This window comes from Rhineura floridana, chromosome 9 (genome assembly GCF_030035675.1).
Source record: "Rhineura floridana isolate rRhiFlo1 chromosome 9, rRhiFlo1.hap2, whole genome shotgun sequence".
Taxonomy (NCBI): Eukaryota; Metazoa; Chordata; class Lepidosauria; order Squamata; family Rhineuridae; genus Rhineura; species Rhineura floridana.
Window position 1 is genome coordinate 106,181,330 of NC_084488.1, and position 27,907 is coordinate 106,209,236.

General features: G+C 42.0%; 1 protein-coding gene across 1 annotated transcript; it reads right to left on the minus strand.

Moving 5' to 3' along the window:
- Nucleotides 1-352: 352 nt before the first annotated feature.
- On the minus strand, nucleotides 353-27,520 carry IBSP (integrin binding sialoprotein). The gene is made up of 7 exons (XM_061584741.1): nucleotides 27,448-27,520; nucleotides 20,878-20,942; nucleotides 15,785-15,835; nucleotides 15,617-15,688; nucleotides 12,661-12,732; nucleotides 4,257-4,370; nucleotides 353-1,326 (listed from the first exon to the last, which is right to left on the minus strand). The coding sequence occupies exons 2-7, from the start codon at nucleotides 20,929-20,931 to the stop codon at nucleotides 718-720; spliced, it is 972 nt and encodes a 323-aa protein (XP_061440725.1). The 5' UTR covers nucleotides 20,932-20,942; nucleotides 27,448-27,520; the 3' UTR covers nucleotides 353-717.
- Nucleotides 27,521-27,907: the final 387 nt, after the last annotated feature.

Genomic DNA, 27,907 nt, shown 5'->3' on the forward strand with positions numbered 1-27,907 from the left:
CGTGGGGCAGAAGAGGTTCAGCACTCTTGCCTTTTATGACAGCTCCCTTAACTACTGTTTTTAGAAGGCTATTGGGGACATGATTTGGCTAAAATTGGAGAATTCAGTGGATGGGGTATGTAGATTTCATTAAGGAGACTCCTACCTTTCTCCCATCCTGTGTCTACATCCATAATTTGTGTACTGGGTTTCATACTGTTAAAGCTAAGCAGGTTTCAGCCTGGGAAAATCTCCAGGTGTCTCATGGAAATTGCTCTGAACTTCCCTAAGGCAATGTAGAATAAAATGAAACTGGTCTGACAATTTCATGATTCTTTATTTTTACTTAGAGCAAATCAAGTCTGTACCCCATTTCAAAACTCATCTTGACTTTGATATAAAAACACAGACAGAGCATGTACAGCATACAACAAACTTCTATTTGATAAAAACTCCATTTGACACACATAATTTTCTTCTGCACCATTTAGGGGGGAAAAATCTACAAACCCTACAAAAGTCCACAACAGGTACATGAATACTGGTAAAAAGCGCACATTTAAAAAAACAGACCAAACGAGTACATTTTCATAGGTAGCAATAATGCCAGATATCAGTCTTCATTCTCACTTAACAAGCACCATCTTACATTGTGATGCGTCTTCCTGAGTAGGCGTCTGTGAACAATTGTCATGCAAAACATTAATATTAACCTGGCCAAGAGGTGGCTTATTTTCTTCATTGGTTGTAGTAGTAATCTTGGCCATAAACATCATATCCATGCCCTTTATAGTAGCTATACTCGTCCTCATATGTTCTGAAAGTATCCCCTCGGGGGTACCCATGCTCACTCCCATAGTAATCTGTCTGAACCTCGTAGCCATTCTCGTAACCAGTAGTGGTGGTGGTATCATAAGCCCATGGATCTTCAGGGGTGGTGTCATAGTGCCACTGATCTCCAGGGGTGGTCTCATAGTGCCAGTGTTCTTCCGTGGTGGTTTCATATTGGTCCTGATACTCTGTGGTGGCGGTGGCGGTGGCAGCCAGGGTAGTCGGAATGATGGTGGTTGCTTCATTTTCTTCTCCTCCTTCCTCCTCCTCCTCCTCTCCGTTGCCGCCATTTCCATTCTCTTCTGCAGTGCTGTTGGTGCTCGTACCGTTGATGCCACTTCCATTCTCGTCCACTTTCTCTGTTTCTTCCTCTTCCTCCTCTTCGTTTTCCTCTTCCTCATTTTCATCGCTGTCTTCCTCTTCCTTCCCTGCTTTTTCTGGAGCTTTGTCCTTTTCACCATTTTTAGCTCCTTCTCCTTTCCTAGGTTTCCCCACAGGCTCTTTTTTTATGGGTGCCTGCATCAACACATTAGAAATGGTGGGAGGAAGGAAGAATCCAGAGTTACAAAAGAGGAAGGGAAGAGCAAGTCAGTCAATCCAAACCTTAAGGAAAGATTCTACAAACGTTTCCTATAAATTAATCTACCATGGATGGTAGATTAATATGTTGGGTCAGTGCCAGGATTTCTACTTGCACAACAGAACTTTCCCCCTTTCCTCCTCCTGCACATGCCCAGCAGCCTCCCCAAGTCTACTCCAGAAGGTTGGAGGATCTCCTTGAACATATTTAGGGGGCGTGTGAGGTGAGGAGGGGGGGGAACGTTTCTGTTGCGCAAACATAAATCCTTGTGCTGACAGAACGATTTCTTTAGCACTGCTTTGGATACAACCTCATGTGCACATGTGATTCCAAGCAATCATGAACAGGAGTTGCCTGAGCATTTGTACGATGACAATTTTGTCACTCAAAAGCATTTTTCAAAAAACGTCTAGCGTTTCCTTGCTCCAAGGATAGGAACCTGCATACCTTCACTTCCCAGTCTACTGCTATCAAATTTTCATCGTGCTGAAGGCATTTTGATTTGAATTTATTTATATTTAATTTGTGCATGTTTACAGACAGATAATTCTGGGAAACAAGACACTGCTTCCCAGAATTCAACACTGCATAGATAAAGAGCATAAAAATATCACTGTCGCAAAGCAGGGGTGGGGAGCCTTTTTAATTGCAGAGCAGAATTCCCTGCTGGCCAGCCTTCCGGGGTCCACATGCCAGTGGTGGGCAGGGACAGAAGCAAAAGTGGGTGGAGCAATGGTTGTAACTTTTACCACTGTACAGTAGGCTAGTTTCTCTTCACACACCCCTCTCTGTCCTCCCTCAAGGCAAGCAAGAGTCACTATCAGAGTTCAAGGATGCATTCCAGGCAGGCATAAATACCTAAGGAGGGTGTGAAGCAAGACAGGTAAGGGCCAGTGCCAGTGCCAGAGGGTGGCCAGGTTGAGTGCTGGCCAAGGGCCCCTGTGGCCCAGAGGGGCCTCTGAAGGGCCCCTCCTTAGGGTAGGAGGGTGGTGCTCCCTTTCTGTGGTGCTTCCCTTTCTGCAGCGCATTGGGTCCTGCAACCCGACCCTGCCATGGATTGCAGAGAGGGAGCTCCCAGCCCCCCCCAAATTCAGACAGTGTGGGCTTCAATAAGCCCACCTGCATGCCCCACCTACCTCTCCTGTCAGTGTGAATGCCGTGCACATTGTGCGTGCATGCCTGCCATCACTCAAGATGGTACTGGAGGATTCCCTAATGGGCATACACCCCACCACCATCTTGGTTGATGGCCAGCATGCACGGTATGCACACATGACACAAGAGGTAAGTGGGGCGCATGGGCAGGCTTATTAGCCCTCTGCCGCCTGTGTCGGGGTGGGTGGGTGTTTGGTTATGGCGCTGCAGGCCCGGGGCAGGCTGGTGAGGGGTGTAACCTGGGGAGAAATGGAGGCTGGGGAAGGGGTGTGGCCAGTTCTAAAGGTCCAGAGAGAGACCCCATAGACAAAAAAGAAAGTATATAAATAAACATAACAATAAATAAAGTGTATAAATGTGTCTCAACCATTCCATTATAATCATTATGAAAATTTACATTTCACCCCCAAACATTCAAAACTTTTTACCTCTGCTATGCAAAACTCTGTTATGTTAACTATATCAGGGTGCAATCCTAATTATATTAATGTGTGAATGAACATGGAAAAGAGTAATTGGCATTGGTATTATTGATTGAATTTTCATGTTATTTTTAAAATACAGTTTTAATTTATGTATTGTATGCATTGTATTTTTACTGTATATTTCTTATGTAATTTTTTTGATAATATATTTTATAATATGTTGTTCACCATTTTGGAGGCCTTTTGGCCAAAAAGTGGTTGTTTATTATTATTATTATTATTATTATTATTATTATTAGAGCCAGTGTGGTGTAGTGGTTAAGGTGTTGGACTGCGACCTGGGAGACCAGGGTTCGAATCCCCCACATATCCATGAAGCTCACTGGGTGACCTTGGGCCAGTCACTGCCTCTTAGCCTCATGAAAACCCTATTCATAGGGTCGGCATAAATCGGAATCAACTTGAAGGCAGTACACACACACCCATTATCATTATCATCATCATCATCATTTAGGGTGCAATTCTGGTATAATGCATTTATATTTCTGTTTTTAAATGTGTTGTAAGTTTCTTGGAGAACATCATCATCATCCTATGTCTGAGTTCCACCAGCTGAAGGACGATAGGATGTGGTGGAAGCCCTGCTATGTCTGAGGAATGCCAGATCTGTTGCTGCTATGACAGGTATGCCCCAGTTTGATGTGGGACCCTGGCATAGGAGGAGGAAAGCTATAACCCTTTGCCCCCACTGAAGTCCCAGTCTGAATGACCGAACCCCCATTGGCACCATTAAGAGGAAAGTATCCCATTGTATATTTATATTTATCTTATTTATTATTGCATTTTATTATTGCATTTATATTCCACTTTTCCTTCAAGGAGCTCAAGGTGGCCTTCAAACATGGTTCTCCCCCTCCTACTTTTATCCTCTCAACAACCCTGTAAGTTAGGTTAAGCTGGGAGATAGTGCCTGGCCCAAGGTCACCCAGTGGGGATTTGAACCCTGGTCCCCTGGGTCCCAGTCTGACACTCTAACCACTACAGCCTTTCCCAACCTTTGGGTAAGCAGATGTGGCTGGACTACAACTCCCATCAGCCCCAGCCTGCATGACCAATGGTTAGGAATTATGGGAACTGCAGTCCAGCAACATCTGGGGACCTAAAGGTTGGAAATGCTTCACTACACCATGCTAGTCCCCTGTGGAAAGGTATGAGGCAACAAATGTAGTAGCAACCTCTACAGCTGCCAGTTTATTGCAGGAGTATTAAAAGCCCACAAATCTTACCTTGGGAGGTTTGATATTACTAACACCCTTTTTATCTCCGGTTGCTGGTGCAGTGGGAGCCTCTGTGGCCTCTTCATTCTCGTTTTCACTTTCATTTTCTTCATTTGACTGACCCTGCAGAGATATTAAACACCAGCAAACTCAGATGTCATTTCAGCTTCAGTAGATGCCAAAGAGTAAACACTGCTCTTCTAAGTTCATAGATTTGGCAACTCTCCTTATCCTTTCACTCTGTGTTTCTTAAGTGTGTGATACCTGTATATCATCAGATCATGACTGGTGTGGAGAGAGAGGACAGGAAGTGGCTCTTTTTACCCTATAAGAAGAGCTCTGTGTACTCAGAAGCCTGTACTTTCATCAAAGGGTCTGAGATAAATGGTATCATCTGGCCACCTCACTCTTTGAAATCAACACAGCTCAACAGGGCTAGTGGTGTCTTTTCTGAATAGTGTGTGTGTAAGAGACACACACACACAGAGTGTTGCACACTGGTATGCAGGTAGATAGATCCACATACCAGATTACATGAAATGGAATGGTTAACACTTCTAGCCATATTTTTTATAAAAAGACTGATTAAAAAAGCTGGAAAAACATTTCCAGTCTAATATTAGAGTGATTATCCAAATGGACTCAATTTAGGCATTGTGAGAACTCGAATCTGATATTTATTCTAGAATAAATTCTCTACTTGAATTTGGTATTTATTCTCAATAAGGGTATGATATGAATGCTCCAAGGAATTTGCAATGAGTGCTTAAAATTAAACTGAGGGTGGAACTATGCATTCAACAGTGGCCCAGGTCTCTGTTGAACAGCTGCAGATTGAGGGACTAATTTGCGGCAGAAAAGTGGCAAGCAGATGGGGGTTCTCAACTTTTCTCCTGCCTGCAGCTTTTCTCCTGCAGTCCCCTGCCGCTCAGCTGCTTTCTCCTATAATACAACAAACATGCACCTGGAACCCTAAAAAGATTGTTTCATATACCCAACTGATCACTCAGTGATGGCTGGTGGCTGCATGTCAGTAGGGCAGTGAAAAACGCTCCTGGTTTTAGTCTGAACTTTCATGGAACTGGCAAGTTCAGACTAAAACCAAGAGCAGATTCTTCTGCCCCACTAACATGGCACCACCAGTCACCACTGTGATCGCTGTGCTCTGCAGGAGATGATCTTCTGCAGACCCCATCTCACCCGGAGGTCCATTCTGTACGATGTCAGAATCTGGCATTTAATGTGGCAGCACCTATCCTTTGGAATGCCCTCCTGTTATATATCAGACAGGCGTTGCCTCCATTATCTTTTCAGCACATATTGAAGACCTTCCTTTTGCAACAAGCCTTTTAAGTGGAGATCTTTATCCCAGTGTGTATCTGTGTTGGATCTGGAATTGTTTTTATATGTGGAATTATTCTTATACATGAAAGTGTATTTTGGTGTTTTTATTGTGAAATTGCTTTGATATATTTTATGGGAAATGATTCATAAATTGCATCAAATAAATAAACCTTTGCTTGGGGTAGGTGGGAAGAGGGTCACAGAGTAAAAGCAGTGGTTGGAAGAAGGGTAAAGCACTCCATTGCATCTGCCTCTAGTCCACTGCAAATCACCTCACATGCCAGTTTTGCAGTTGTTCTGCAGAGACCCAGATTCCTAGGCTAGAGGCTCCGCCAAATGTGTAGTTTTGGCATCAGGGACATTTTCAAGAGGTGAGATTTCCATTTCTCAAATTATGGATGCACAAAAATGTGAATATTTAAATTAGTTGTAATAAGAAATGGGTGTGTAGGGCATTTTCTGCTATAACTGTCATCAAGCTCACTAGCTGGTATTTGAAGGATGAACTGAGAAAGTGAATCTAAGGTCCTGGATCTAACTTGATCTCAAACATTTGCACTGGCACAGCTGCCTGCGATGCTGCCACAACCTCACTGTAAACTGGCATAATGTGATGTTTTGCAACATTGCTCTGGCATCACTGTTGGTCAGACCAAGCTAAATACTTATGTGCTGGGGCAGCAGTTCTTAGGATCAGGCGGTTAAAACATTTAAAATAAAATGTAATGCAATGCCAGTAAAAACCTAGGTTATTTTCCTCTCTATTGCAAGAACTTGCAAAATTGCATGTTGTGGCTGGCTATTTGGATAGCAATCAGAAAGCATCATGACCTCTGTAAAAAAGCAATTATGGTGTTCTTGTTTATTTAAATTCTGTCAAGGCTGGACACAGCCAGATGCAAAACCACTGAAATAGATCTGGGAAATACAATGGCCCTTTTTGAATGCTTGAATTGTTTCTGCTTGTGTTGAGAGCTTTTGTATCAATAGAGTTAAGGAAGTAGACAGAGGGAATAACTTAATGACAAGGGATGGATCAGACTGTTTCTGGATCATGTCATTTTTGCATGTGTTCATAAGTCTATTCTGTATTAAGCTTCCATTGTTTTTTTTTTAAATCGGCATGGTAGTTTGTATTTAAATGTGTTTAATATTAAATAGTTAAATACACGTTTCTGAATGTATTTTCTCACTAGATATGCATTTATAAGCATAGTATCTCAAATATACGCATTTATAAATGTAGTTTTATCCTAAAATACATATTTTAAACATACATTGGTAAATTTTATGAGCTGAAAGCTGCATAATAAAAGATGGAGTAATTATGTTCTGGTCTATATATCAGTCCTGGAAGTGCTAATGAATTCTTTAAGCATCTCTTTCAGTGACACAGAGGGAGCAGCTACCAGGAAGTGACTCAGCACAACAAAGAGGGGAGGGGAGAGAAGGAAGGTTACCCAGTGAAGGATCTAACTTTTTGCTCTGTGACTAGAAGGACCCCTCTGTGAGGTCAACTCTCCTGTGACCAGAAGCTTCTTCTGTTCTCAGAGCAAAAAGTTAGGATCCAAACCAAGGAGTTCTATTTAAGAAAAAAATGTATTTCTTATAACTCCTGCCATCAGGTTGCTTCACCTGGAAGCACAGCCAGACACTTCCCCAGATCCACCAGGTGCCAACCTTTGCCCTCACTCACCAGGCACTACTATGATCTCCCCCCATCCCACTAGGCTCCATCTCTGGATCCCCCAGATACCATCCTTTTAACTTCCAGATTGCAGCCCTGAGTCTCAGGGTTTGAGCCTCAGGAGTCCTGGCTAGTTGTCATGTTGACAGAGAGAGCCCCACCAGTGCTGGAGCCACAGAGAGAACCTATAAAAGACCCTTGTTGGGATTGGGAAAATCAACAAGGCCCTCTCTAGTAACCAGAGAAAAAGTAATAGGTTCAGGGGTATAGTCATCCAGGGTCTTGGAGGGTCTTAAACCCCTTAGTTTTTTGTGAGCAGGGTCCCTATGTTTCCAATGTCCTATCAGCTTGAAAGGGAAGTGTGTTAGCCACTGAGAAGAGTGCTTTTTTATTCTTCCTTTACATGCTTTCTTATCCTTTCCTGCTGATTGGAGCCAATCAGAGTGAAGGGAGTTCCTATTAATTCCTACTTCAAAAAGCCAAGCTGTGGAGAGTGAGAATTCTGTAACTGCAGAAGAAGAGACAGTGAATCCTGAAGATATCATCCCATCTACATCATCAAGCAGTTCTGTAGCAGCAGGAGATAAATGTGTAGACACTGAATTCAGTAATTCACATAATATCTCTGACAGTGAGAAAGGACAGTCAAATGGTGACAGTGATAGAGAGGCAGAAAGCAGCATTCAAGCCTGCCCAAATGATTCTATACAGTAGGGCCCCGCTTTACAGTGCGTCGCTTTATGGTGCTTCACTTTACGGCGCTTTGCTAATGCGGAGGTCTCAGTTAGATGCAATTAGACTAAGGCCCCACTTATACGGCGCTTGTTCCACTTTTACAGCAGTTTTTGAGCGTTGGGCACCATTCTATTCAATGAGTTCCACTTTTCAGCTTTTCAGCTTTTCGGCAGGGGTCCGGAACGTAACCCGCCATATGAGTGGGGCCCTACTGTATTCTTAGAAGGTTGTATAATCTTAGAAGGGGGCTTGGTTGTGACTATCATAAAAGGACCCTGCACTTCTGAATTTGCCACTACATCGCTGAATAGGTTGAACAAGACAGTGAGGTCTACATTGAACTTTGGCCCAATAATTGTTTGTAAAAACAACAACCTAAATAGAGTGGTGCCACAAGGCTCAGTGCTTGATACAATGTGCGTAGAGTTTTATTCTCATGCATGTACTTAGTTTACATCTGCCCAGAAAGTACAATAGAACATAGTGGCACCCTTGTAACTTATGACATCCAAGTCAAGCCGAAATTTCATTTTTATAAATACTCTTGGGCCTAAGCACATATTGACTCAACAAACCATAACTGTACTAAACTGAAGAAGCTATTACAGACTGTTCAGGTAAAATATGTGTTCCCTAAATAGCATGTATACCAAGATACATATTTACTCAGGATATTATATCGGCTGTCAGGGAGCCAACACTCAGTTCTGAGGTAAACACAAATATGGAGAAGATGTACAACAGCCAGCATTGCAAACACCCCAGGGCCCAGGTCTATGTCAAGGGCCATTGTTAGTTGTGGACATAATGCCCCTTTTTCTGTCAGTGGACTAGCTTTCTATTTTACTGAGGTGGGTCTTGTTGTGGATGACAATCCGAAGAAAGTAAGACCACCTTTAAAGCCCAGTGACATAAACAGACTTCAGCGCCTAAGTCCTGTTGATTATAGTGGGATTCAGGAGCAGTGATAAAGCCTTTCCTGGATTCTCCTAGGCTGTAGATGAGTGGATTTTATACAGTTGAACTTCTCCTTGACATACTAATTTTTTTAAATTTAGGGAGGTTTTTAAATAACACCAATAACAGTAACAAACTATTATTATTGTTATTGTTACTACTACTACTGCTACCTGCCCTTCACCATCAGGTCCCAGGGCAACAATTTAAAATTCAATATTAAAAACAGCTACAACAAATTACAGCCACAAGAATAGGGTGGGTCCATAAAACACCCACCTCAGGTGTCAAAGGCCAGGGTATCTTCAGCAAATGGTGGAAATTAATGTAATGAACGTTCTAGGCACACCTATGTGGAGAGGGAATTCTACAACCTAGGAGCTGCCACAGAGAATGCTCTCTTCCAGGGCACCCCCTGAATTTCTAAGGGCAGTGGATCTACCAAGAGGGCCCTCTATTCCTGATCTTAATATTTGAGAGGGTCTATGAAGAAAATAAATAGGTGGAACATTCAAGAACACAATAAAACACCCACACTTGCATTCTGAAGTGATACAATAGAGGAAAATCAGTACCTAAGGTAGACAATTACCCATTGTCAAAAAAAGAGGAAATGCATCACCACCAAAAAAGAGGATGCAGGTATGCACAAAATTTGCACATGCCAAATTATATGAATAGGTACACATTTAGAATCAATTATAATTTAAATAGGAATACAATACAGGGGCCTTGATGTTGCCCAGCAATAGTCAGCACCTAATAGGGATGGAAAGATCTGTCCACTTCTCAGTTTCTCATTTTTCTAATCTTAAATTCAGCTCTCCACATTTCTACAGCAATTGCCAGGTTTTTTTAACAAAAAAATTCTCATGAAAATTCTCCAGCATTTTAGTACAAATTTCTCCTGACACATTTTTGGAGGACGTTTTGACTAATGTACACATTTTTGCAAGCCATTTTCATCATATAATGCATTTGGGCATGTTATTTTCACTCCTATATTCATTATTATGCATCATATATTCCTCTAACATATGGATTTGTGTAAACACAGGTTAGCAAACTACATCACAAAATTCGAGTAAGTGTGAATTTTGAAGAATGGCTGTGTTTTGCTTCTCATATTATTTTGGAAAATGCAAATTTGATAAATTCAGCTTGAAATGAGTACGGAATCAAAATTCTTGCCCATCCCTAGCACCTGGGCAGGAGACTGAATAGGCACACACAAGCCACCTGATCACATTCTTTCCATTATAGTGAGAAATGTTTTTCTATTTAAATGATAGTCATTATTTCTAAATCTGCCAGTATACATATAAACTAGCATATGCAGATGTTATGCAAATCACTACCATCTTTTGCCCTGTTTTATAGAGATGCAACATCCTAGTGTGGGCATTGTGATGATGTGGAGCCCCTATATATGATCAGTCACTTACATGTGGAGGTTCCTCTTCACATGGGCATATCAGGGTGGGGCTAAAATGAAGAGGGCCTTGTGTCTTAAGGCCTGCATGCTAGATAAGATAAGGCTACACTGCTGCTTAGGTTTCTTCTTTAAATCTGCTTCTGAACATCCAAGTGTACCTATCACTCTGCAGATCTGATCTTCTTAAACCAAGCCGCGTAACTTGGAACCCACAACAGCAAACGCAGCCTGCTAGCCATGTATGGTGACCCACCAGAAGATTAATTTTTTTATTTTCTTACATTTATATCCCACTTTTCTTTCATCAAGGAACCAAAGGTGACATACGTATGGTTCCCAGATGGTCTACCATCCAGGCCCTGACCAGACCCAGACCTGTTTAGCTTCAGCAAGCTGGTGGCCTCATGCACCTTCTGGCCATACCCTAGGACCAATTAACCAATGGTTAAATTCCTGGTTTTGCTGTCTGAGAAATTTTAAAGACACTTGTGATCTGCTTTTAGCTTTCCACCCAGCAATATTCCATGATAACAGCCTTGAGAGTCAGTCTGTCCCAAATATATTGTCCATTATCCCTTCTTTATCTTCAAAGACACTGCCATTAGACCTTTGTGGAGCTAGCTTAGCTACCATAGAGTCTTTCATTGTGTTCTTAGATGGAGATGGAGATCTGTATTCATATAGTTCCAAGAACTGATAAGTTGACCACTTAACTACTTTGGTCCTTTGATGTAGGAGCTACAAAGTTATATTCCTTGGGGCTACATTGTCGGCCATTTGGACTACGCATTCCTTTTGGGCTTGAACTTCCACATCTAATGAACCCATTGAAGGGGCACATACATTTGAAGACCTGGATGGCCTCATTACTCTAACACTGGGAATTAATACAGATGGAGGATTTCCTGAGGATTTCTTAAGAGTGATGAGTTTGTCTTTTAAATTTGTCAATCTGTCCACAATACGGTCTTGTTCTTTTTTGGGGAGAGCTGAAAAAGAGGCCAAAAGTTGGCTGTCAACAGGCTCAGACTGCTCATTAGTTTCAGAGACCAAGACTGACTCAGAAGTCCTAACAGCTTGACTGTAAAACTGCAACTTCTGTTGAATGATATCTGGGACTCTCAACAGAGTCATCCCAATTAACAAGTTCAGGGCTGGTGTGTAATTCTGATGTGGCCTGACTTGGTTGAATAAATGCTCCATTCAATCTCTGAAATTTTCCTTTAATTATTAAAGGTTTCAGAGTATAATCCTCATATACCTTCAGTACTGTTAATCCACTACATTGTAATCTGTGCTTAAAACCGGACAACATTTTGGGAACTGTATTAGAATAAAAAATCAATACAGTATATATCTTCTTGTGTGGGAATTTGAGAACAGGACTTCCACCTCTTGGAGGTCAATTTCACTGCTGTGGAGATTCAGAATCTGAGATAAATTATGTATCACAGTAGTCTTTGATCTCCACCGATGTATTTTACCATTATATGGTGCAACTACCAGAGCAATTCTATGTAGATGTAGCATCACATGAGAGAACATATAATCTACCCCCTTATGAGGCAATTTCCCGGTCGATCACTAGAGACTCTTCTGAGTATTTTCCTTGAAGGATCCAATAAATTCATTACTGAACAGGTAGCAATATTTCTGAATGTAGTAATATTTCTTAGATATTCAACAATTGTTAGCTCTTAAATCCTCACCTTTGTTCTTCTGATTTTATGATTATGTATTTATCTAGTTGTGAACTTTTTAATGGTTGGTTGACCGCAATAAAATATTGTTGTGTTTGATGTTTGAGAAATTGCAAATCTTGTCAAGCACTTGATGGGTATAATTCATAGCTGGTGAGCTGTAACAAGGTGTTCTTTTACAGAATGGTTCTTTAGATAGACAATTATTATTTTAAAAGAACACCTGAGGCTGAATTAAGGCTAGTCTGTCCAAGTACTGAAGAATAACATATTATTAATGTTTCACCTTGGGGCCATAGCCGTTGCATTTGTATAAATGAACAGAAGTCCTATCTGTGTCTCTAAATTTTAGGCTCCCACAGGCTTTCCTTGTGTCTTTAAGCATGACTTCTTGTTTAGATGACTCGGGATTTACAAAATATTGCAGGGAACCAGAATGGAAACTTGTGGGCAGTTCGTAATCATCACCATGGACACTCGCAGAGTACAGTCTATAAAAACAATCCTAGTTATTTTCTTATGCTTCTTTTGACCAGCACCAAACATGTCCCTTACCCCTTCTTCTTCCTCTTCCTCCTCCTCAGAGCTATCACCACCGTAGCCTTCTTCGGATGAGTCACTGTTAAACTAAAAGGAGAGACAATTTTGAGGCATTTCCTGTATTTCTATCGTGAAAAAACACAAGGCTTAATTATATACATGCAAGGGGTCAACAACAGGTCTTGAAAACAGGTCTGCTATTCCCACTGGAATATCTGCAGGCTATATAGCATTTCAGAGCACATTATTAGCTGTTCCTTTAATGTATATTAATGAAGGTATATATGAAGGAAACAGAAATTCACAAGATAATTTGATTCCAAAGATAAGCAATGATTGCAGCTTTTGAATCTCCCACCCTCATGCAATTTAGACAGAGCCAGCCTGGTGTCATGTACAGTGTGTTGGTATTGGACCACAGAGGGCTGAGTTCAGATGTCACCTCAGCACTTGACTAGCCACCATCTCTCAGCCTAACCTACTTCACAGGCTTGTTGTAAGGATATAATGGGACGACCCTCTTGTTCACTGGCTTTCTTCTTTGAGGAAGAGAGGGTTAGAAGTGTAATAAATGAAATAAATTATAGCAGACTCTCATCAATCAATGAATAAAGATAATTGGTTTATTTAAAACATTTCTTAACCGCCCTTCATCAAGAGATTCCAAGGTGGCATATCAAAGGGTGAAAAAAAGTAATTTACACAACATCTAAATGTAATTTAAAACCAATAGATAAACAATTCTGAACATTATTTAATTAATTTTCAAGATTAATTTTCAACATTGTTTATGTATTTGTGTTTGTTATTGTACTCATATCTTTTTTCTCGCTCTATTAAAAAAAACGTAACCAACAGATAAACATAACACCCAATAAGACAAAACCAAACAAAAGACCCCAAAGCTAAAAACAGAACAGAACATATTTCCAAAAATAATGTACGACCTAAAATGCCTAAGAAAATAGGAAGGTCTTCACTTGGTACTAAAATGTTGGGACCAGATGAGGCTTCTTAGGGAGGGCATTCCAAAGCCAGGCGCCACCACAGAAAAGGCCCTCTCCTCTATGGAAGCACAGTGTAACTCTGCTAAAGGGAATATTGCATATAAAGCCTCTCCAGAAAAGGCTGGTATGGGATGAGGAACTCCTTTAAGGTATTTGTGTCCCAAGACATTTAGGACTTGCTAATGTACATGCCTGCTACACATGTATGCAGTTCTAGGTACAACATTTAAAACCAGGAAGTCTCTGGTTTGTTCTGTGGCCAGCTGACAGTAGGAGATCTAGTTCCTTATTGTTTTCTAAACTTTTTTTAAAAAAAATGGGCAAGGATTATGAGAAAAGAATACTGCTTGTCACCCAGTCTTCAGCCAAAGAGCTCAGAATAGCTTACATAGGATTCCCAGGCAGCCTTTTATCCAGACAGCTCATACAGGGCCAAGCCTACTGAGGATCAGCAGTAGAACTACATCATATGCCTTTAGGCCCTTTTATTTTATTTATTTATTTATTATTTGATTTATATCCCGCCCTTCCTCCCAGCAGGACCATACCATGGTCCTGGGCCATGGGCTGGACCATACTTTCCAGCTCACCTATCAATCTGCATCTTGGCAATGCTCTCAATGGGCCACTTTGGGCGATGTCTGTTTCCTTCTATCTCCCATATATAAGACAGGAATGTTGTAGAAGCATCCTGTATTGTAAGCCAGAAAATGTTATCCCACCCTGAGCATCGAGGGCTAAACAGGCCATATGCCCAAACAATCAAGTTCACCTAATTACCCAGGAAGTCTGCAGATATTTGGGCTACATGCCTGCATTGACTTTGTTATAAATGCTATGAGAGACCTGTATTGGCCTTATCATAAAAGCCAGACAAGACAGACATGAAGAGGGTTTATCTTCATCCCTGTGAAGCTGTGCATCAGCCCCAAAATATCTTTGTATTCAAAAGAAATGCCAAACCACTGTTCTGCCAGCACATCATTCCCGGATCATTTTTAGTTTCTTACATGAGCCATCCATGAAAACATGTAATTAGCATCACCCCCCACCACTCTGTATCACTCTCTTTTCCGTCAAGAGGCAGTGGTCAAGACTCATCCACAAGAAACTGCCATGTGAATGACTGCATCTAAAGGTTAGGCTTCCTTTTCTTATCTTTACACAGGGAGCGGATGCTGTAAGACAGTGGTCATCCAACATCTTTGCCCCACAAATCACTTGAAAATGGCTGTGGGTCTTGGCGGACCATTTAATGATTTTTCTGCTTGTTGTAGCTATTGTAATGTGCTGCTAGGTGCTGTGTTTTTTAATTGTTGTATATATTTGCTTCTTTTATTTCTTATATTGCATTTTATTGTGTTACAATTTGCAATCCATAGAATTCAAATTACAATACAATAAAATGCACAACAGGAAATGAAAGAAGAAATAAAAATAAAAATCAATATGAATATTTAATATGGACATGCCACGGAGCATCTGAATGAAGCTTGTGGGCCACACTTTGGGAACCCCTATTATGGCGGCTGTTTCCAGAGTCATGTGATTTTTATCCATGTGACCTCTTGCCCTGCTTCTCTGACCCATCACCACTGCTTGAAATTCCTACATGTGTTAGCTACTTTCCTGTGTGGTTTGCACAACAACAAGCTTTTCCCATGCTCTGCCAAATGCTAAACACATATGCACACCTGATTTTGCAGTGTATGTAGCAAGGAACTGAAATTACAATAGGAAATTCACATGGAATTTGTGGGCCCAATGGTTCTGTGAATTGTATGTCATTTCTCAATGGTTTCACATAGGTAAAATATCAGACCTATTATACAATCATTAGTTAGTATCCAAAGGCACTCTAGCTCAGTGTCTGTGTTCATGTCTCTTTCATGTCTCAGTAACCATTTAACATTTTAAAAGATTTGTGTTTGGCATTTAACATTTAAAAAAAGAATTGTATTTACCTGAAACCTTTTTACAGGTGGATAAAGGTAGGGATACCTGTAAAGAAAATACCTATATTTGTTCTTGAATACCTGTCAGAAAAGAAAAGAAAAACTAGTTGCTGACTTTAAGGAAAATATCAACATATTTAATTTTGAATGTAGAAGTCACTGAAATTGACAACATACTGCATTTTCTTCTGAATCCTCTGCTTTAAATCTTCTTCTGAAGTTTTTTACCTACAAGAAAAAAGAAGGTTATTTAAGGTGGTTGTGATTTTCCTTTTCGTAGTTGTTAACCCGAGTTTGGGTGCAGACCTTAGTGGTTGCTGGGTGAAGCATGCATCCTCTGTGGAAAGGAGAGGAGCACATGGGCACTTCATTCCTACCCCGCTTTTAGGTTTCTGTTGTGATCTTAGTTGTAATAATTGTGGTTTTTCCATAGGTGATGCTAGAGTGTCTGCGTTGGCTTAACCCCACTCCCCACTAAGGTCACATCCACACCAGACCTTTATTCTACTTTAAACAGTCATGGCTGTAGTTTGTGAAGGGTGCTGAGAGTTGTTAGGAGACCCTTATTCCCCTCACAGAGCTCCAGTTCCCAGAATTCTCTGGGAAGAGGGCTACCTGTTAAACCACTCTGGACATTGGAGCTCTGTCAAGGGGAGTAGGAGTCTCCTAAACATTCAGAAGACTTTAAAAACAAATTAAAACAAAACATCTTTAAAAACTAATTAAAACAAAACATCTTAAAAATATCTTTTTAAAGAAATATCTTTAAAAACATCTTAAAAAGCAATTCCAACACAGATGCAGACTGGGATACGATCACTACTTAAAAGGCTTGTTGAAACAGGAAGGTCTTTAGTAGGAGCAGAAATGATTACGGAGATGGTGCCTGTCTAATATTTAAGGGAAGGGAATTCCAAAGAGTAGGTTCCACAACATGGACATGGACAACAGTGGTTAACCTATTCTGGTTCAAAAATGGCCACAGCTGTCTTACCAGCCAAAGCTGGTAAAAGGCATTCCTAGCCACTGAAGTCACCTGGGCCTCTAGTGCCAAAGACAGTTCGAGGAGCACCTCTAGACTATAAATCTGCTCTTTCAGAGGGAATACGACCCCATCCAAAATCCGCAGTGGGTGATGATTTCACTCCTGAGAGTTAATTACAAATAATCCAAGCTTTTATGTGGATTAAAAATTCATATGGTTCTGTAACAATAGAAACCAAGAGTGTTGATCTCCACCCCCCTCCAAGAGAGCCATATTCCCACTCACAAACATGCACACCTTAGTAACGCATCAGTCAGTCATTCTCTTATACACACACACACACACACACACACACACAGAGGATCCATTTTTTTGGTAATGCACTTTACAAACATAGGGGATTCAATCTAGATTGGGATAACAGTAGAGAGGGGGCAAATGATTAAAGCTCCTCTACCCACACCCCAGGGTCAACACCTCCATTTTGTTCCTTTCCCCTTCTTCTGTAGTCAGCATGGAAGTTGAGGAGAAGGGGGTGGGGTGGGGTGGAGGAGAGCTCCCCTGGAGTCAGCTGGGAAGCCTTTGCATATGGTACATAGGCTGGAGGTTTCCCATCACTGGTGTAAATTATTTCTAAATGTGTATTATATATCTGATAATTATTATGTTTACCAGGAAGGTTGCAGCTCAGTGGTAAAGCAGCATACACATTGCATGTATCATGATGACACAGGCTCAATTGCCAGCACCTCATGTTTCCAGGATCTTGGGGCAGGGAAACATTTCTGCTTGAGACCTGGGAGAACTGCAGCCAGTCAGAGCAGAAAGTACTTAGAATATTAGTCTGCTGCTAGGCATTTATGTTGGCAGTTTTAATTCTATATTTTTACCTGCTTTGATTTATTTATTTAATGTGGATGTCTTAAAATTCTGCAATCCACCCTGAGATTTGTGGATGATGGCCAGGTTGAAAATGCCCTAAAATAAATGAATAAAATAACAGAGAGAGACCAAGTGATCTGACACAATGGCCTGGTTTGCACATCATACTAAGCCAATGCAAGCTCTGGGAGAGCAGATTGTGAGCACTTTCCTTCTCCCTGGTCCTTGTGCTGCTGTATTGCACTGAAGTAAGCCATGGGTTGGTTTAGTGTGTCGTCTGAACCTGGGCTCATGGTTTAGCTCTCTCCAGACTAGCCACAAGCTCTAATTAAAGTTTGTCCTATGGTTGTGGCTCATGGTTTGTCTAGGGAAGCTAAACCACAATCTCAGGTTCAGCTGGCATGCTAAGCCAAACCATGGCTAAGCTCAGTGCAGCAGCAGAATGACCATGAAGGAGCAAAGTGATTGCAATCCTTCTCTAGTTGCCTGCAGACTTGCATGTTTGTGCTAAGCCATGTTATGATTTAGTGTGATGTGTGAATTAAACAAATATAAGGCTGCTTCATATCTTCAGTAATAACTTATTAAGTGTCCAATCAAAACTAGATGCTGTATACTGGACAGGGATGTGCTAGAATTCCACCCAATTTGGATACGGTACCGAATTTTCCATTAATTCGCTTATTCTTTATGGTTGCAGATCAGATTTGGATGTAGCAATTTTCCACTGCTATTTTTCAAAATGGATTTTTTATCCACCCCAAAGTATTGATATTAAAAATTATAATTTCATTAATATTTCCTTTCATATATCAATATTTTTAAAATATTGATATTTGCTTTAAAATTATCAATATTAATATCAATATTTTTGCTGTCCTAGGCTCCTACGGGGAGAAAGGGTGGGATATAAATCTAATCAATAATAATAATAATAATATTTTTACGAGGAAAAAATGGATTAGGAAAAACAGCGGGTAGCAGACAAAGAACGAACTCGAATTTGTACCAGCCTGTAAGTTTGACAGAATGCTTTAGAACCAGCACGAGCCAACAGATCCCATTCCTAGCACTGGATAAAAAGGACCATGGTCCTCACAACAGGCTTACAGTCTAAATGCACCATCATTTCAATGCACTGAAGTTATTTGTTTAGTACACTCATTAATCGTGGTTTTATCCAGGTGACTAGTTCAGGCAGAGATTGCTGCAAAATCCCACGAATCTTTTGTTTCCCCTGATTGTGTGCATCCTGTCATGTCTTTTCCCCCATCCATGACTTTTGTGGCTAGAGGCTGTGGCTAGGCAACTCTGACATCAATTCATGATTGATCCCACTGGGGACCTCCTGCCCATTTATCCATATACCAGTTTTGTTTGTGCATCTGCCATCATGACTGTGTCACATGAGCAAGAGACAGGCATATTGCCAAGTTTGCTTGTAGCATTTCAACTTCCTGCCAACAGGCAGAGCCAACTGGAAGGACATTCAGTGGGTTGCTAGATACAAAACAGAGAATGGATGGCTCAGTAGCATCCAGAAACATCTGCTTTCTCTTTTAGCTTTAGGGCTCTTACACAAGATCACACCCTTGTCGTCCCAAACAATTACCACCCTTGCTAACATATAGGGGAGTAATTGTGTGCCTTGTAGGTACTTAGCTTTTTAATTCATGCTTTTATGCTCCAGTAAATGTTCAGTTTGTACATTATTGTACTTGATGATATGTAACCCACTGTTCTGCAAAGCACGCTTAAATGCGCACCCTTTTTTTTGGATGTTTGATTTCCTATGTATCTTTAGTTTTTCACCTTGTTAAATTTCGGTGTTTGACACAATTTGTTAGAGAGGAGCCACAAATGACTTGTTCTTCCACATTTCTTGGGTAATGTGCCAAGTGGAAAGCTTGTATCTTGCCTGTGACAATGTTTGAAAATCTGTGCCAGGTTCATGTGGAGCCCATGCTTCATACCATGAGAAGATGTAAGATTCCCAACTTTGACCCCTCTGTGGGAGTTCAAAAAAAAAAGAGTGTTTCAAACTCTCTCTGGTGCAGCTCATGCATGACATCTAATGCCATGCTACATTCGCCCTATATCACAGAAACCATAGATATCATACAGGGGGCCTTGTAGCTCATTTAGTCAAGTCCAACAGATGGCTGTCCAGCCTCTACTTGAAGACATCCAACGAGTGAGAGCCCACCTCTCTAGGTAATTGGTCACATCATCAAACTGCTTCTACTTCATAGAACATAGGAAGTTTCCTTTTAGGGAGTCAGACCTTGGGTACGTCTAGCTCAGTATTGTCTATGCCAATGGTTCCCTAACCTTTTCCCCCATGGACCACTTGAACATTTTTAAGGGTATTGGTGGACCACTTAATGATGTTTCTGCCTGTTGTAGCAATTGTAATTCTGTAGAATTCAAACTGTAATCCAATAAAAAAAATTAAAAAATAATTAAAAATCAATATGAATATTCAGAGTGATGGATGTGCTGTCTCCCATCTTCAGCCACAAATCCACAAACATGCTGTCGACCATGATTTAAGCTCACAGACCACAGTTTGGGAAACCCTGGTCTATGCGATTTCAGGCAGAAGTCTCTTTCGGCCCTACCTGGAGATGCTGGCGATTGAACCTGGGACCTTCTGCATTCAGAGTAGATGCTCTACCACTGAGCTATGACCCTTACCCCAAAAGAGGGCAACATTAAGAAGTTTATCCTAATATTCAACTGAAATATATCCTCTTGTAACCTACGCCCATTATATCTAGGTCTGCCCTCTGGGCAGCAGTGAACAAAGTTTTGTCCTCTTCTGTGAGACAGTCTTTCAGGTACTAATTGCCTAAGGTTACAGATTTATCAGGGCAGTTATAAATGTGTAGCATATAAAGGACTGAAATGTTTGGTATAAATTTAGGGGTAGAAATCAATTAATCAATCAGTTAATAGATGGACATATAAATAAGTAAAAGATTCAATAAATGAATATTGCCTAAAATGGCTTATCATTTTGCAATTTAGCACAGATGGGCATCTTCACTCTATCAATTTCTTGTACACCAGTCTGGTGAATTGTTGATTGGTTGATTTTATTGATGGATGGATGGATGGATGGATGGATGGATGGATGGATGGATGGATGGATGGATGGATGGATGGATGGATTTGTAGAATTTATCAGTCACCTTTTCAGATAAAAAGCTCAAGGTGACTTACAGTTCTAAAAAATAAAATAAATTAAAGAACTGTCACAATGATTAATAATTAAAATATGTTGCAAATAAAAACAAAGCATTATCATCAACCACAAAATCCAGCTGAACTGCAATAAATGCCATTCAAGGGGATGTTCATAATGAATCCTGATAGGTGAAGGATTGTTACTTTTACTCACTGAGAAGGCGCAAGCTATTCCCAAAATGCAAAGAAAGACTAGAGCTGTCTTCATTTTGCTGCTTTCTGGAAATAAAAAGAAAACACACTTGTGAATCTTCTAGACTGGGTGACCAGTCATTCATGCTACTGAGATATTTCTACTGTCCTATTCACACAACAAATGCATGTAGAATGAATGCATGAAAGAGAAAACAAGATTTTGTCCATTGGGCCCACTCCTGACCACCCATTCATTTAGGAGTCTGTATACAGATGTAAGGATTAATGCGGAGATAGCCAACCCAGTGCCCTCCAGATCTCATTGGACTACAGCTTCCATCATCCCTGACAATTGGCCATGCTGACTGGGATCGCTGAGAGTTAGGGCCAAATAACATCTGGACGGCAGCACACTGGCTATCCTAGGATAGGTGCATGGAGTTCAAGAAGTGGGGCCAGCAGGTATATTTCACTCAAATCCCCTCCACAAAATTATTTTTATTTATGTTATTTTATTTATTTTAAATATTTTTATCCTACTCTCTCTGTCTCTCTAAAAAAAGGTGTTCTGCCGGATGTTGTTGAATTCCAACTCCTATCAGCCCAGCCAACATGGCCAAAAGTCAGGGATGATGGGAGTTGTAGTCCAACAACACCTGGAAGGCCACAGGCCCCTCCCCCCCAACTGAAAGCAACTTGGAACAAAAAGGTCATGCATACTTAAGAGCATAAGAAGAGCCTGCTGGGTCAGACCAATGGCTTACCTAGTCCAGCATCCTATTCTCACAGTGGCCAACCAGATGCCTAGGAGAAGGCCTGGGAAGAGAGGCTGACTATTAAACCAATCTGAAAATTGTAGCTCTGTGAGGGGATCAGGGCTCTCCTAACAACTCTCAGCACCTTTCACAAACTATACTACCCAGAACTCTTTGTTTAAAGTGGGAAATGGTGAAGGTGGCCTCAGTTATTTCAGAATACTGCCCAAGAGTTTCCTCTGCCGATGGAAGACAGAGCGACCGACCAATGTTTTCATATGACCACAATGCTTCATGTGCATGTACCAGGTATCAGTCAAGCAGAAGGCTGAGAGGAAAGAGCTGCAGCTCAGTGACAGAGCATCAGCTCTGCATTATTATCATCGTTGTTTGTTTGTATATGTACAAACATCTGTACAGAAAAATAAATGAATAAAAACACATCCCTTCCACAAAGGCATGCAATCTAACTAATGTCTGCTTTGCATGCAGAAAGTCCCAGGTTCAATCCCTGACATCTCCAGATAGGGTTGGGGAAAAACCTTCCCTCAAACTCTGTAAAGCCACTGCCAGTCACTTCAACCAAGAATGGGGAACCTGTGGCTCTCCAGATGTTGCTGGATTCCAACTCCCATCAGCCCCAGCCAGCACGGTCAACAGTCAGGGATGATGGGAGTTGAAGTCCAGATCCCCACCCTGGTATAGACAATAGTGTGTTAGATGGACCCTTAGTCTGATTTAGGGTAAGGCAGTTTTCTATGTTCTGATATTCCTAAACCCACTAGAATTGAAGGGGGAAAGTGTTTCCCATTGTTCCTCATCAGTAGTTGGCCAGTAGCAGTGCAGGCTGGTGGCTCTGATGTCAGTGGAGCAGTGACTCTGCTCTGGATCTAAGCTGAACTTCCAAGGAGCTGTCCAAGGTGCTGAGGGGGTGCTTGGCATGGGGCCCTCTAGTGCCAACCCCATCATTAGGCAGAGTGAGGTGAATGCCTCAGGCAGCAGCTGCTGGGGATGGGGAGAATGGTGGCAAGGTGTTGGAGGACAATCGGCCATGCATGGCTGCTAAGCTAGCCCGCTGCCCCCAAATGACATAGAGGATGCTGCCCTCTTGCCAGCGCTGAGGTAGGATTCCATTGGCAGTCTGGCTAGTTTCTGTATGCAGAACCGGGAGAGGACACCATCTTTTGTCTCAGGCAGCAAAATGACCTGGGCCAGTTACGCCTCCCACGTCGGTGGCCTCTCCTTCCAGTGTTAATGGGTGGGCCCTTTTTTTCCTCCTATTAATTTCCACCTGGAAGTGGTAGCAGGTAAGCAGGCTTACTCAAAGAAGGGCAAGTGGCAGCACTTCTTTGATGAACACCAGGGGGGGGGGAGGACATATTTATAATTGCACACAGCGCCCCATAGCAATGTTGCTCCAAGACACTATGAGAAATCACAATGGCAGCTGCCCAGTTGGAAAAGGGGGCCCAGGCCATCACCATCAGCGATGGTGGAGCCTTGGCAGCTGCCTGAGGTTCCTGCCTGCTGGCGCCAGGTTTGCAAAGGGCTGCTGCCATCACACCGATATATGGGGAGGTCTGTTCCTGTTGTTTATTGCCCCTCTTCTCTCTCTCTTGATCATGTATCAGTGTGACCAGCACAATTTATTGTAAACCGCCCAGAAAGCTTCGGCTATGGGGCAGTATACAAGTTTAATAAATAAATAAATAAATAAATTGCAGTGTGACCTGCACATTCAGTCTTTAGATAGGTGGTGATTGCATAGCGAAGTTGGGTGTACCATAGAAGAAACTTAAACAGAACAAAAACACAAAAATATTGTACTTGACCTCACATTTGCTGTCAAGGCAGAATTTGTAAAAAAAAAAAAAAGTGATTCTGAAGCATGGCTGCCAAACTTCCCCTATATCAAAAAGCAGCTCATTATCCTATCACAACCTCATGTAATATAATAAGCATCTAGTATATAACCATCGTAATCTCATATAATATAATAGGCATCTCTATTTCACTATAGCTGCAACTACCCATTATTTCTGAGAATTTGGCAGTGATACTGTGAGACTGCCTGGAACAGCTGCATTGATCTCAGTGGGATAGGATGTAATACAAAGTTAACTGAATGTGGTTGGCATTCCTCAAACCTCAAAACGCTATCTCTAGAGTGATCCCATGTGCCAGCTTTTGGGAAAAGTCAAGAAAAGGTGACATCTTTATCTCATTCAGAACATCTAGCCCTGTCAATAGGCTGACACACCAATCCATTCCTAAAACACTTCACTGTTGGCTGTGCACCCTCCATACCTTTAAGGTACATTCAAAGCACATTTCCACCCACCCCCAAAGAGTCCTGGGAACTGTAGTTTACCCCTCACAGAGCCACAGTGCTCAGCACCCTTAACAAAGTGCAGTTCTCAAAATTCTTTTTGGGTTGGGTTTGCGTCTGTGCTCTCAATGTGCTTTGAAGGTATAGTGTGTATGCAGCCATTGTTATAAGGCCCGGGTAGCTAACCATTTTTGACCCAAGGATCACCCTTGACCAATCCCTGGAGGGGCTTCATGTCAGTGGCAGCCATTGCCAAAAGTGGGTGTGACTTTTACCCACACTGTCTCTCTCACACAGCTGATCCTCAGCTGATCCATGCAAATCAGCTGAGGGTGGGTTATCATCACTTTTCCACTTTGTGGATACAATCATGCCTTGGTAAGTGCCACCAATAAGTTGTATACAAAAGCGGTAAGGACAGCAAAGAAGCTCTATTTTGCTGCCTCTATTAGATCATCTTTAAGCCGCCCAGCGGAGCTTTTTAAAGTCGTGCGAGGGCTCTTACACTCTGGCCCCCACGATACTATGGAAACATCTGAGACCCGCTGTAATGAAATTGCTGGACACTTTCAAGATAAGATTGCATGTATCCGCAGGGACCTTGACTCTGATGTTGTGACAGATGAATCCATTGAAGTGTCCGGAGCACGGCCTTGTCTTTCTTTATTGGATGAGTTTCAGTTGGTGCAGCTCGAGGAAGTGGACAAGGTGCTTGGAATGGTTCGGGCGACCACGTCTGTTCTGGATCCTTGCCCATCTTGGCTAGTGAAAGCTGGCAGGGCTGGAACCACCGGTTGGGCCAAGGAGGTGGTTAATGCCTCCTTGAGGGAGGGAGTGGTCCCTGGTAGCCTCAAGGAGGCAGTAGTGAGACCTCTTTTAAAGAAACCCTCCTTGGACCCAGATAATTTAAACAACTATAGACCGGTGGCGAATGTCCCTTTTCTGGGCAAGGTTTTGGAGCGAGTGGTTGCCAGCCAACTCCAGGCGCTCTTGGATGAAACTGATTATCTAGATCCGTTTCAATCCGGTTTCAGGCCCGGTTTTGGCACCGAAACAGCCTTGGTCGCCCTGTATGATGACCTGTGTCGGGAGAGGGACAGGGGGAGTGTGACTCTGTTGATTCTCCTTGATCTCTCAGCGGCGTTTGATACCATCGACCATGGTATCCTTCTGAGGAGACTCGCGGAGTTGGGTGTCGGGGGCACTGCTTGGCAGTGGTTCCGCTCCTACTTCGCGGATCGTCACCAGAAGGTAGTGCTTGGGGAACATCACTCGACACCATGGACTCTCCATTGCGGAGTCCCTCAGGGGTCGGTTTTGTCCCCCATGCTTTTCAACATCTACATGCAGCCGCTGGGTGCAGTCATCAGGAGTTTTGGAGTGCGTTGCCATCAGTATGCTGATGACACGCAGCTCTATTTCTCCTTTTCATCTTCTTCAGGTGAGTCTGTTGATGTGCTGAACCGTTGCCTGACCGCGATAATGGACTGGATGAGAGCTAATAAACTGAGACTCAATCCAGACAAGACCGAGACATTGTTGGTGAATGCCTTCCCTGCTCAGATGGTGGATGTTAACCCTGTTCTGGATGGGGTTACACTCCCCCTGAAGGAACAGGTACGTAGTTTGGGGGTTCTTCTTGACTCTTCCCTGTCTCTCGAGGCCCAAGTGGCCTCGGTGGCACGGAATGCATTTTACCATCTTCGTCTGGTAGCCCAACTACGCCCCTATCTGGACAGGGACGACCTCGCCTCCGTTGTTCACGCTCTGGTAACTTCAAGATTGGATTACTGTAATACGCTCTACGTATCTTGTTTGTTCACCGCCCTGAGAGCTATTCTGCTAAGGGCGGTATATAAATTGAAATAATAAATAAAATAAATAAAATATCATCAATCTAATGACCGAAGATCTGAACAGGGTGGTTCATGACAGATGCCACTGGAGGTCACTGATTCATAGGGTCACCATAAGTAGTAATCGACTTGAAGGCACATAATACAAAAATGACCGAAGAGAAGGTATTTGTGTCCCCATCAGGGAACTGGACATTGCCTACCTGAGTGCTGTGAGGGTTTTTTTCCCCTTTTGCTGCTGCCACCAAAATTGATGGGGTCTTGGGAGGGGTCCAACAACTTTTCAGGGGGGGGTGAATGAGGCCCCTGAACTGGGGGTTAACAGGGTGGGAACTTGGTGGTGGGAGAAAAATTTATTGGCGGACCAAATCCAGTTATAAGGTTAATAGTTCCTTGTGAGGTAAGTTCTACCTACCCTAAGGATTGAATTCATAACACAGGATACTTTATAAATTTTTTTGGAATATTCTGGAATAAATGCCAATGATTATACCTTTACATGTATTCACTCTTTTAATATAGGCCAAGGCCCAAGGTAAACAGTATATGCAATACAACTGATGACATTCATATTTATAGTTCGGCTTTTTCAACATAGAACAGCCATCTCCAATCTGGGGTCCTCCAGCTGTTGATGAACTACAACTCCCATCAGCCCCAGCCAGCATAGCCAATGGTTAGGGACAATGAGAGTTGTAGTCCAAAACATCATTGTGGGAGACCTGGTTGGGGAAGGCTGATGCAGAAAGTGAAGGTGGTATTCAGTACTACTCCTACTTAGAGTAGACCCATTGAAGTTAATAGACATGACTAACTTGGGTTCATTAATTTCAGTGGATCTCTACTCTTGAGTAGGATTTAGTTGAATATAACACAAATCCAAGAATTCCCTCCTTATTTGGTTTTGGCTGTATTACAGCTAAGCTGTGGACCTAATGAAATTAATGAGCCTTAGTTAGTCATGTCCATTGATTTCAATGGATCTAATCTGACTAGCATTGAATACCACCCTTTATATCCTCCACACAGCAGGTAAGGCTGACAGATAGTGTCTTGCTTAAGGCCTCCAAGTGAATTCCTGCCTGAGGTGATATTTGAGTGCCCGAGGTAGCGTCAAGCAAGATAATATCTGCCACCCTCAGCCCTGTCTGCAGACTACAGACAGAATAGCAGTGACCGACTCCACACAGTCATTGTAAGGATTACTTAGAAAATGCATATGTAATGCTCTGAACATCCAGAAAAACACAATTGCTAACAATTATTACTGCATGTCAAAAAAAAGACTGTATGCATTAATATAGGCTCATTATACGGAGCTAGAGAAAACTTCCGGTGTTAATAAATACAGATTTCCTGCCCTTTCTCCATCCCCATGAGGAACGCTGTAAAATAAAGTCCAGCCAAGCATCTTTGAAGCAAGGGAGCTACGAAATACTGCCTCTAATTTGTAAAATGTAACATCCATGGTTTTATTCTGTTGAATCAACCAAGCAAACAATTACTGGCTAGCAAGAGAGTGATTTAAATAATAGAAATTGCCCTCTTGATAAATTCACACCTACAAAGCAAAACAGATTACCTGAAAGCCAGAGAGAGAAAGCCAGAAAGCCATGGGCTAAAGGAGAGTGAAAATTACAGTCACTTACCAGCTTGCAGTCCTGAAAGGATACAAGGCCAGGCTGAGGCTGGTCTCAAAGTAGTGAGGGGACAGAGATTTAACAGTTCATCTGTTTGTTCTTGGTCACCCTAGTGGGATATAAGCACTATTTTTACCCTCCACCAGCCAATCACCGCTCGCCTTGCATGATGTCAGCGAGTGGACTCTTACCAGAAAATCTCCAAACTTCAACATTTTTCTAGTCACAGATTTTGTTTATAAACACACAGTGCCATTTTAGTGCCCAGAGTTTTGGATCATTCCACTTAATTGAAGGTTTGAGCCAGAGATGAATAGGTTCGGATGCCGAGCTGTATAATAATGGCCTGGATTTAAATTAAACTAAATATCAGGGGCATTAGGTGGGTTTTTTTAAAATAAGTTTTTCTTTTGAGGGAGGGAGGCAGAAATGGACAAAGGTTGGAGTGAGAATTTCTCACTTTCCTCCT